Below are 12,575 nucleotides of genomic sequence, written 5' to 3' on the forward strand. Positions count from 1 at the left end.
ATTAGCAATCTTTTTGTCAATGTTATAGACATAATCAAATATGTCCATATGTTGACTGATCTAGAGCAGGTCAATCTGTGAACTGGGAACGAACCAGTAGTTAAAAAGACTAGTTTACAAGTAGTAATTTCATGTTGAGAAGCTTCTTTGGCTTTTTCATATTGAAGTTTGGAAATACCAAAATGAAAATTTTAAATCTAATGTTGTTTTAATAAGTTTACTATTCCTTACCCTCTGACTGAAAAAAAACATCCATTATGTATAACGTGTAACTGAAGGAACGTTCCTCCTGAATCCTGAAGCCTTTTAACACCATTTACTTTTGCTTCTCCTCCAAGGACCATTGAGATGTTTGATAAGGTAGTCATAATAAATTGGGCCCACTCACCTTAAGGACAAACTGGATACAATATGGTATACTTGTCTCTAATAAGACAGGGCTGTATGTCCCTGTAGTTGAATTCTCATATGAAGATCTCGTGATCTCTTTCCGGAATTCTCAGGCACTGTGGATTAGTGCAAGTGTAGTTATGAACACCTAGTACACTATAAGGGTAGGGACACCTGACTTTCCCAGCCGTTTGTGGTTCTTCCCCAAGCTGTTACTGCAAATTTGGAAGTATACTATTGTATAGCATGTCTTTGGATGTGGTAGCAGTACATTTTCTCTTTACATAAACTAGTAATGTAGACCCAAACCTGTTCCAGCATGACAATGCCCTAGGTACAAATCAAGCTCCATAAACATATAGTTTACATGTGTTGTTGTCTGACCTCAACCCTATTGAACACTTTTTATATGATTTGCAATGCTGACTGCACCCCAGGCCTCCTCACCCTACATCAGTACCTGTACCATATCAATGAATGACCACAAATCTCTACAAACACATTCCAAAAGCTAGTGGAACATTTCCCAAAAGAGTGGAGACTCAATGTGGAATGAGATGTTGAAAAAAAACGCATAAAAACCAGGACAGGTGTCAACAAACCTTTGCCTATAAAGCATATCTGTCCCGTCTTATAATGAGCACCTGATTTGGTAATGCAGGATACTGCTCTACATCATCTGGAGGATTCTATTCCATGACAATGAATGTTTGAGTTAACCACTCAAATGGTTGTTCAGTCTCTTGTCATTTCAAGATTAGATACTGCAAGTCATCCTAGCAATTTCAAACCCCTTAAACTGCTAAGAATGCAGCTACATGATTAGTTGTTTGGTCAGTCTTTCATTGTCTACCTGTAGTTGCTCAGATCAAATTTAAAAGACTAAAGCATGCCTACTGAGCCAAAAAATGGACACCCGGAGTTCTCTCTAGCTCAGCTTAACCTACCATCCCTCAAGGTACAAGGAAGACAAGCATCATGACTCTATCTATATCCTGGCACCCACCTTCTCCTAGCTGCCTGAATAACTGAGTCACTGTCTGTCTTCAAAAGAAGACTAACGACCTACTTCTTTACCAAGCACACAACTGAACAGTAAATCATGAAAGAAATGGGGGAATAAAAACAACAACACAGACATTGTTGCTGTACCAACGCACTGTTATACTATCGCTTCTCAAACAACTAGATAGAATTCTTAGACGGTGAAATATTTGTACTATGAAGATATCTTTTTGATAAAGGCTCTAAAGCACTTCTGTAAGTCGCCCTGGATAACACTGTCTGCCAAATGCCATAAAAGTGAATGTGAATGATGGCTGTTGTAAATTTTTGATATCCAGTTCGTATGTGATTGTTTAACAGTGTAGTCTGAAATTTTCACTACAAAGTCCAATTCAGTAATTAAGTCCGTCTTGTCTCCTATTCAGGCTATCAGATGAAATTAGTAAAGTCATTGTATGTTTACATTTTGTGGTTTAATTACAGTAGAACCTGAGTGAAATAACATTATACAGTGCTTTTTATTCAGACTAGCAATATACAGATACGATTTTTTTACTTGTTCTGCATGCCTAACAACATTTGGACAACAAGTGTCTTACGGCCTGTTGTTAAACATTGTTGCTATGTCAAATGCTACAAGTGTAGTAAATCAGAACTAGAATCAGCAGGCCTTGTTATTGTCCTCAGGGGATTCTGTAGCACTCTGCATGATCTCAGTCCTTTAATATGCACTGTTTTGGTGCCGTTTCTGCCACGTGTAATTACTTTGTACTGTAATAAGGGTTTTGATTTAGGCCTTTCAGCAGTCTGTTGTTTGTCTGTGAGCATCCGATGCACTCGCTCACTCATTTGCTCTGCTTTCTTTTTTGCTGCAGCATGTCTGTTCCGGTACAACGTGCTGTCTTTTGTCTACCTCATCTACCTCCTGCTCATCCCGCTGTTTGCAGAGCCGACGAAGGCAACAATGCAAGGTGAGAATCTCGCAAAACAGGCATTGCATTTACAGGTCGTCCCAGACTTACAACCGAGATACGTTCCTATGACCCCATCGTAACTTGAAATTATAATATTATAACAAATTACAGTAGCAAAACAGAGCAATTAATAGCACCATACTATATAAACTATAAAGTATATATGTATGTAACAGCGGGCACATAGACCAGCGCTGTTACTATTTAAAATTAAATGTATTTTTACTATTTTGTCATATCTCCATCATCATAGTAAGTAAAAAAAATCATTAGTCGAATCATCATAACTTGGGAACCATCTGTATTTCATATATTCCATTGATGAAAACAGCAGGCACATAATACACATTAGAAGTGCACATTAGCTGCTAAATAGGGTTCCTAAATAGAGCTGATGTACTAATAGTACAGTAGTATGGGGTTTGGAACACCAAACTAAAAAATAAATCCATATGTGGCTTTTAAAGACGTCACTCCAATAATGCAGAAGAGAATAAAACCACTATTGTTCTAGGTGACAGAGCAAAACCTCACTTGTACCTAGTTCTCTAACATTGGCTGTTTTGTGTTTATTGCAATCCTGCAGCATAGACTGGGTGAAATCCTGATTCACATGCACAGTGTTGCTGTATTTGTTATGCAAGAGATGAACTAAGCATAGAGCTTATACTGTAAATAGATACAAATAGATAAGTGGAGATAATCAAGCTAAGCACAGGGAGGAGAACCTGTTATGGGTCCATCAGTGTGCTACTTGTTTGTGGAGCAAGTTTATGAGCAGCCCACTAGACTACTTGACCTTAAGGTTGATTATCATGAGCAATCTGGCTCAAAGACAATTGAAAACAAAGGACTTCTCTGTTATGATGCTTGCAACTCTGTGTACCGGAAATCTGGGTATGTGTTTTCGGTTGTACTTATTTCAGGTGTGGTGACGCAGGATATAGCTGAGCTGGCGTATGTTGTTTGTGTTCAAAGTTTCCTGCCAGTTCCAACCCAACAGCTCTGAGGAGAAACTCTAAGCAGCTCAGGAGCATCCCATTCTTTACTGAACAATGCTTTTGATTAAAGAAAAACCCTATAGAGCTATGATATGACTATTTGTATTTTATGAGAAGTTTGAGGCTATTTGAGCTTTTCAAGACTTGATGAAGAAAAAAAATATGACTGGCTCTACAATTTCACAGGTCCACCGGTTGCATGAATAGTTCTGCATTTAAGCATCTATTACTGCACACCTCAACAATGAAACTACAATAAATGGACATTCTGTGCCACCCAGATGAGGATAGGTTCCCTTTTAACTCTGATTCCTCTCAAGGTTTCTTCCTCATACCATCTCAGGGCGTTTTTCCTTCCCATTGTCACCACTGGGTTGCTCAGCAGGGATTAACAATTATAAGGAACTAACTTATAGGCAATGCATTTACACATTATTTTATATAACCTTATAAACTGCTTTATCCGTGTAAAGCTGCTTTAAGACTTTTATACTTCAAGGCTCTTCTCTGTTCCGGCAAAGGTAGAGTGGAATGGACTTCCCTTAGATGTCTGTACAGCGGAGTCCCTGACTATCTTCAAGCGACGGTTGAAGACCTACCTCTTCCTAAACCACTTAAATTAGCACTTTCCAAGTTTGCTTTGTAGAATTCAAGAGTTATATTTATATTAAGTTTGTAATCTAGCGTACCAGTGTAGATTTATTAATTGATAAAGACTCAAAGCACTTTTGTACGTCGCTCTGGATAAGGGCATCTGCTAAATGCCGTGAATGTAAATGTAAAAGACAATATCCATTGTAAAATGTGCTATACAAATAAAAATGTATTGAATTGAACTGAAGGACTGTATAAACAATCCACCAAAAAAGAACATTTACAATTTTTTAGGACAAATCAGTTCAGCAGAACATCAATAAAATGCTATGGAAAAATATCAGGATGTAATTTTAAACCAGGACACAAAGGTGCATTTCTATCACTAGATGTGCATGAATGTCCTTTTAGAGGTACAAACAAGAAGGTACACGAATGTACCAATGTTAGGTACAAAGCATTTGTACATTTTTAGCTACATTCCTGTACCTTGTTTTTTCTGTGTGCAGTGAGGCACAGGTAGGAACTAAGTAGGCAAATATCAGAGCAAGTGCAAACCTTTTACACAAAAATATGAAATATATTTAGAACAATATTTATTTTTATATATTTATATTTTATTTTAGCCTGATCAACACAGTTCGGCCCTATGTGCTATAAATTTCATGTGTAATGGTGAACAGTAAATTGAAGGAAGTGATTGTCCGAATTAAGGCACTGTCCATTTATGACATCTGTGGGTTGCTATCACGAAACCCATAAACCAGGGAGTGTTTCTAATTTGAATTCTCTGGGGAACTGAGTTGCAGTTTCCAGGACTGAGCCAAACCTAATTGCTTTCTGTAAAAAACCTCTGAATTATGAATTCTCAGGGAGAATGGGAGCCCAGAGATGGGATAATGCATGCGTATGTGTAATGTGACGTTTGGCATGGTGTAATCCCAGGGCAATTTGTAAGCATTTAGAAATAACCAAGACATTTGATTATAAATCTGTACCAGAATTTATGAAGCCAAAATATATTGTAGCGCATTATAAATATTGCGTTGTACAAGTAAATATCGCAGGCCCATGCAGCTCAGTTATTGGGGCATCCATGTACATTTAAAAAAAAATTAAGTACCAGTCAAAGGCTTAGTTTTTTATGTATTTTTTTATTTTTTTATTGAAGTAAGACACCTTTCACACCCAAAGTGCACTGAACATAGAAGCAACAGGCAGTGAAAGCTCCACTGAGTGATCTGTGTGAGGGGGAGGAGAGTCTGAGCAGGAAAGGAATGCAGTGTGTGTGTGTGTGTGTGTGTGTGTGTGTGTGTGTGTGTGTGTACACGTATGTGTACGCTTTGCTTTTACCCCAAACACCCCCACACATGTGTCATCAGTTCACTACTTTAACCATTACTTCATCACGGCCATCGGTGAACCCCAGGCCACATCAGCACACTGCAAGCTGGACTCTACGTGAACCTAGCTTCATACAGAAACGGTTCCTCACCTTATTTCTTTATTTAATTTTCATTAAGAATACAAACCTTTTTCATTCGTGCATGCGATCCTCCTCTAGTACAAGACAGTCATATTTTTGTGTCGATTCAGAACCTGTCACCATTTATTTTTCTCTAATCTTTATCTTATTTCATTATTCATACTAGGCTTAATCTCTGTGATTAAATCAAAGATTTTATGCACAAACTTTGGACCACAATCACTTTGTTTCATACTTTGTTTTGTCATTCATCTGATCTAGTAACCACAATATCCTGCTCTGGGTCACAGTGACTCCAGAGCTTACCCTGGAAACACTGGGCTGGAATACACTCTGGATGGGATGCTAATACATCGTAGGGAACAACACAAATGCACAAACACAAACACACACACATACATACATCCATGCACATGAGGGAAATATAGTGTAGCCAGTTTACCTCTTGTATGTGTCTGGAACAAAACTGGAGAGCTTGGAGAAAACTTGGACAGAACATGTGAGAATCTACACAGACAGCGCCTTGAGAGCAAGACTCTGGGGAGCAATAGAACATGGCACGCTTCTATTTTCCTAATGTTGCTATGGTATATAATGAGAGGGACATAATTAGCATTGTTACTGGATTAACATAAATGGCCGGTGGTACACATAACACAAATATATGGTCATTTAAACTCTTATCTAGTTTGTCCTCAGAATCTTTCTTCATCAGTGTTCAGTGACACATGATTTGTAGGGGCAAACTGCATTAATCAATCAGGGCACGTCACAAAAAGCAGGCTTCAGACAAATTAAAAGAAGCCCGCACTTTTTTTGAGACTGACGTTTGCTGTTTATTTCTGACACATTTCTAAGGCCTGTAGGATCTTGTAGCATGGTAGATTCCAGCCTGAGGAAATCACTGCAGTCATCCACAGAATACAATAGAACATCTGCGGTTCTAGGTACTGAGGTCTGAGGTACAACCCTCTGTATCTTTATTTACTGCACCTCCAAAGGTACAAAGTGCATTCTTTCTAAATATATTATAAATTGGATCTATATATATGAGTTCATCTTTCACATTTACTGAAATTGGTCATTATTGTACTACATAATACTACTCTGTGTGATATGTATCAATAAGTATTCACCCAAACTGTTCAATAGAGACTTGCAATGCAAACTTCCTTTGACAATTATGTTTTTTTCAGTCTGATCTAAACGTCTTGATGATTTCTCTACATATTTCTAATAGCAAGTGACTTACATCTTTAAGTACAACACTCTCAGGCCATTGTTCTGTAAGTTCCCTCCAGGTTTTCTTGTATCAGTTTCACAAAAATATCAAGGAAATCATCAATTTCCTCATCCTTTCATTCAATACAGTCACTGCTGCTGTGATTTTGTAGTGCAGCTGATACTGAATGATTACTGTCCGGAAAAATCCACAGGATTTCCAGTCAGAACGTTTTCATTCATGACACGTGGGCACATATGTATATCATATGTCTATCTTAATTAGAAAAGCATATGTTTGATATATATATTTTTTTTTTTTACTTATTCATGCATTCCTGAAAAGATCAGTTCTCTGACACATAAAAAAAAAAAGTAAAATATTTAAAAATGGTGATGTACAGTTAAAGAGACATAATAAAATGACATATATGGCTTGGTAAACATAAACACTGCTGATATTTCAGTACCTTCCCTGAAGCTTGCATTGACCAATCAGCAATTTTTAATAGGCCACGCTCCTCCACAGGAGCTCCTGGTCCCCAAATGTACCTGCTTTGAAGCAAGAACTGAAAAAAACAGCCGTGGTTAGAGGAAATGAAATCAGCTCCTGAATTTCCTGAGTTTGTAAAAAATCACCTAGGCTTCTGGAAAGGTTTTTACAGTTTGTCACCTACTCTTGAGTGCTAGTTTTGGCCCAATTCCTGGTTGTTCTCTGAAGACCAGAATAGGTATGGACAGGACTGAGACTTTGCACAGTCAAAAATATGTTAAAAGCTGATATCAGCTCATTTGACAGTGATTCAATGAGTTTTGAGAAATTAAGAAGCAGAGTTGGTGGGATTATTTAAATTGCTTATTATTTTAATTATTTACCAATATTTTTAAAATCTGTAGGTACTCTAACTTATCACATCCAGTCTTCAAATTGCACATTATGCACTGACTACATACCTCCTGTATGAGTCAATATCCAACAAAATGTAAAAAAAAAATACAATAGCATTAATATAATAGCTAATGAATAGCATTTTAAACAATAGACATTTTTTCAAAAAGCTTTACAGAAAAAATAGAATGCAGATATACTGAATGTTAATTCATTGTAGCTTCAACATTAAGTTTATTAACTGTTCACTGATTGTAGTTTGAATGTAAAAAGGCTCTAAGTCATTGGTGCAGACTGTTTGTATTAATTACAGTCTAAATCTATCCTCATTGTTCCTGAGTTCAACACTCCACAGTAGGCTGTTCATGTGAAACCCTCCTCAGCTGCACCAAGTGGACTCCAAAAGAGAACTCTATCCAGAGGTAGGGCATCAGGGTGAATCAGGCAGAAATGGGCTGGATCACTTCAGGACACCAGGAGCATATGTAGCATGACAGAAAAAGGAAAAATTGTTAAGTTCTAAATTTAAATCCCAGAACAGAATCCTAGAACAGCCTTGGTTGGGTCTCTAAATTTTTTTTAACTTTGGGGGCTGTGTAATGAACAATGCTTCTTTCTTAACTTCCTTCTTAATTACTTTTTTTCCATCAGGGTTTGGCTATGTTTATTTTGATTAATGGGTTCCTACACATTATGCGAATCCGCTATTTGTCTATAATAGAAGTGGTAGCTCAGTGGCTATGATGTTCGACATCTGCTCAGAAGATTACAAGTATAAATCCCAGTAATACCAAGCTGCCACTGTTGGGCCCTTGAGCAAGGCCTTGAACTCTCAAATGCTCAGTTAATTAAAAAATCTCTGATAAATTAAAAGTCACTTTAGATGCAATAAATGTAAATGTGTAATGATAATGATGCTTGTGGGATCAGTTGCTTAATTTCAACACAGCGATGCAGCAGAACTTTACTACCTTTTTATGTCCAGTGTTTTACATTCTTTTAACTTCTGTATGTTTGTACATTTTGCTAAAATGGCTTAGCTCATAAGCTTTTAAATCTTTTTCACTAAAACTACTGTCAGTGCCTTCATAGTTATCATCTCATAGATTACAAACTAGTTTAGTTTCTACTCAAATTCAGAGCAGCTGTAGAGTTAGAGTTATATTAATATCATAGAGTTGTATTTTTTTCTGGATCTTTGGGCCCAGGCAACTGGTTTGCACTACTTTTATTGTTTTAATTAGATTAGATTTAGAATTTTTGTCATTGGGCAGAATACAAGTACAGGGCCAATGAAATGCAGTTTAGCATCTACCCAGAAGTGCAAGTAGCAGTAATACTGTATATATAAATAAATAAATCGAATATATATAAATATGCAAACACCGACCAGGCATAATATTATTACATTATAACATTATGACTGATGAAGTGAAAAACACTGATTATCTTTATGTTAGTGATTATATTATGTTAGTGGGTGGGATATATTTAGCAGTAAGTGAACATTTTGTCCTCAAAGTTGATGTGATTAAAGCAGGAAAAATAGGCAAGTGTAAGGATTTGAGCGAGTTTGACAAGGGCCAAATTGTGATGGCTAAACGATTGGGACTTGTGGAATATTCCTGGTCTGCAGTGCTCAGTATCTATCAAAAGTGGTTTGAGGAATGAACAGTGGTGAACCGGCGACAGGGTCATCCAACAAACGAGCTCCTGTAGCTCACATCGCTGAAGAAGTTAATGCTGTTAATGCTGTTAATGCTGTTAATGTTTGATGGGTCAGAACCATTTTGCCAGGAAAAAGGTTAACCAACACCATATTAGGCAGGTGGTTATAATGTTATGCCTGATTAGTGGCCATAATGTTGTTATGCCAGATCAGTGTATGTCTATACAATGAACATATTATTAGAGTGCAAAGTATAGGCACAGGTGCAGAGACCAGCTCAGTGCTGTTGTCTAAAAATATGGTACAAGGACTTCGGATAATTAAAAAGATTATATAAATAAAAAGTCACGGCCAAATTCCATAAAAGAAAATGTGTAATGATAAAAGATGCAAGTGGGATCTATCTGTTGCTTAATTTCAACCCAGCAAGGTTCCTTTTTACGAGGTGCATTATATATTATGAATAATACAGTACAATGTCCAAATGTGAAGGCCATTATTCGAAAAGAGGTATGTGTTCTGTATATATAATGACCGGTGACCATAACGGTGCAGAAAGCCAACATGAGGTAGAATATTGTAATTTGTGCAGTAGAGGCAGTAAGAGTATTGTAGGAAGCAAATGTAAGTGTACAATTTTTTCATTAGCATGATAATAAACGTACGTGGAAATGCTGAGTGAAAGACATTAGCTTCCTATGTTTTTAGCCGCTAACAGGGAAACCTTGCGCCTATTAGTTGGAGAAGTAAAATGTGTTACAGCAGTAGTTATGTTCTCCTTTGATGTCTGATCAACAGATAACTTCTCACTTCTCACATGAATAGTAGAAATACAGTAGCAACAAAGAAGTCAGCACCATTACTATATATCACAATTATTACAATATAAGCATTCTAATGTGTTTAAGGAAATAGTTCTCCTGAGTTGTTTGTCAGCTTAAAGAAAGCCAGATTTAATTTTGACATCTATATGCAACATGCATTAAACATTTTATCTGTGTTTGGATAATAATACTAATTGTAGGTTTATTATTATCATGCACTCGTTCTATCTTTAGTAAACATAACCTTACATCATATTTTACAACTCCCAGGTTTAATACGTTAACAGAGTCCAGGAGACATGTGAGCAGAGATCTGCAGATCTTTTTCTTTCCCCCTTTGGAAGGTGTGGAGCAGTAGATTTATTTATTTCTTACCATAAGAGCCTGTGGCTTTGTTCAGCTTGTGGCGCCTCAGCGTGTGTGTGTGTGTGTTTGTTTGGTTAAGACCCTTCGCTAGAGCAGGAAAGGGGAGAGACAGTCTCTGTTGGTGCACCTTGGCCGGCCATTACGTCACCGCTACCAGATGTGGGCTATTAATTATAACGCCATAACTCCTGAGGCGAAATTGTTACAAGGTGATGATATGTGCTACGTACAGTTGAGAGAAAATTACAGGATTTGTATTTCTTGATCAGTTAAAGATCCAATACTTTTGTGATAATTTTATAAAACTGAAGTTATATGTAAAAAAGATTTATTTCTCAGATCATGTCAGCTCAAAGCAGTAAAGGTTCTTGTAATTGACATGAAATGGAGCACAACGCTGAAAATCGACCTTAAATCTCTAAAACATCGACCTTTATTTAATTTCTTAGTGATATAACTTGACATTTAGACTCAGACTTCCAGAAAGCAGTGCAGTCTGTAAGCACGCTCGCATGCTGGTGCCCTCCAGAATAAAAGAGAGGAAAACAGCAGCTGAAGGCCACAAGGCCATCCTCCACTCTCGCCTCGAAACAGATGCAATCTGTCCACTTGAGGGAACGCAGGAGACAAGATGGCTTCCTGAGGAAACGTAACAGAATGGAGAGGTCGTAGGAAAGGGACCTTGACCCTCGTGGATCTCCGTAAGCCAGCTTCACATCGCTTCCTCAGGAAGACCATGACTCACAAGGCTCAATAGGGCAACAGGCTCGTTTTTCGGTTCCGTCTGAAAAACGGATTGATTTCGGGCCAACGTGTTCTTTTAGCTCTCAGTTAACCCTAATAAACTATGTTTATGTGATTGGATACAGTTTAATTTGTTTTCTTATTCAAAAAAAAGTTTAAATATTCAAGATTAAACACTGTAGGAATTCGAGAGGGAGTCTTGAGTATCTGCCGATGTGCCTACAGCACAGCAAAATATCCTGGAAATATTTTGATTTGGACTCAGGAAAGCACTGGCTCTTTGTTACTGATTCTGTGACTCAGTGTTAGCCTCCTGCTTGGTCTCCATCTCCCTCTCTCCTACACATTCACACACACACACACACACACACACACACACACACACACACACACACACACATATCTCAGCTGTGAGTCATGTCATAAAATGTAATCAAGGGCTGTTTTAGACAGCTTGTGTCTTTTACTGGCTTTATGTGTTATAGTGTTAAGGTCAGATCAGTCACTTTGATTTAAAAATTATTCATTTACACATTCAGATACAGAGAGATTCCATAGTTGACAGAACTAAAAGCAAAACAGTGTGTAAGAAGAAGCTTCTAACGGCCTTAACAGCAAATCATTGTTCACAAAGTGAACATTAACGAAACATATCGATCAAGAAAATTATATTGAGATACCTTTCTTACTTCTTTACCTACTTACGTATTGTTTAAGCTTTGTGGGTAAACTTGTGAACAGTGTTTTACAGATCATTATAAGATTTTTTTTTTATGTACAAGATCATATACATGAATATATAAAGGAATTTACCTGTTTCTAGTTTTTCCTCAAAGCAAATAAGGTCTTAAGAGTGCATATGTTTAATTCTTGCACTTTTTATGACCAATGATATTGATGTGATATGGTGTGTGTGTGTGTGTGTGTGTGTGTGTGTGTGTGTGTGTGTGTGTGTTTTGTATATGCATATATGTATGTTATTTTTCTTTTGAAGAAACTGGGTCTGAAATAGAAACATAAAAAAGGGATGAAAGGGAATCTGGTAGATCGTAAAGATGTAACAGCATAATGCATTTAGTGTGTTTTAAAAAGAAAATGTTAATGCATTAGATTAGTGCATGTAATTAATGTAACTCACGCTGCCTCTCCAGTTCAGGAAATGGCGTTGACATTCTGCTATATTTTACACAGTAAATACCTCAAGGTCTTTTTACCTTTTTTCTTTCTTTCTTTCTTTCTTTCTTTCTTTCTTTCTTTCTTTCTTTCTTTCTTTCTTTGTGATGTGGTGTTTTGCAGTTTGCTTTTAGAAGGTTATTAAACTGTTTGCAGTTGAATGTTATTTTATATATAATATTTAATATGAAATATAAACTATTTGTAAAGTCAGTTAATTCAATTTTACAGATTTTAGA

General features: G+C 37.0%; 1 protein-coding gene across 2 annotated transcripts in view; it reads left to right on the forward strand.

The window, feature by feature from the left end:
* The window catches only part of LOC124384125 (piezo-type mechanosensitive ion channel component 2), a 141,797-nt gene that overhangs the window by 18,110 nt on the left and 111,112 nt on the right, over positions 1-12,575 (forward strand). For both annotated transcript variants that reach the window (XM_046846693.1, XM_046846694.1), the window contains exon 2: positions 2,271-2,366. In XM_046846693.1, coding sequence (XP_046702649.1) covers positions 2,271-2,366 — 96 coding nt within the window. The remainder of the gene's footprint in view (positions 1-2,270; positions 2,367-12,575) is intronic.

The sequence above is a fragment of the Silurus meridionalis genome, chromosome 4 (assembly GCF_014805685.1).
Source record: "Silurus meridionalis isolate SWU-2019-XX chromosome 4, ASM1480568v1, whole genome shotgun sequence".
NCBI lineage: Eukaryota > Metazoa > Chordata > Actinopteri > Siluriformes > Siluridae > Silurus > Silurus meridionalis.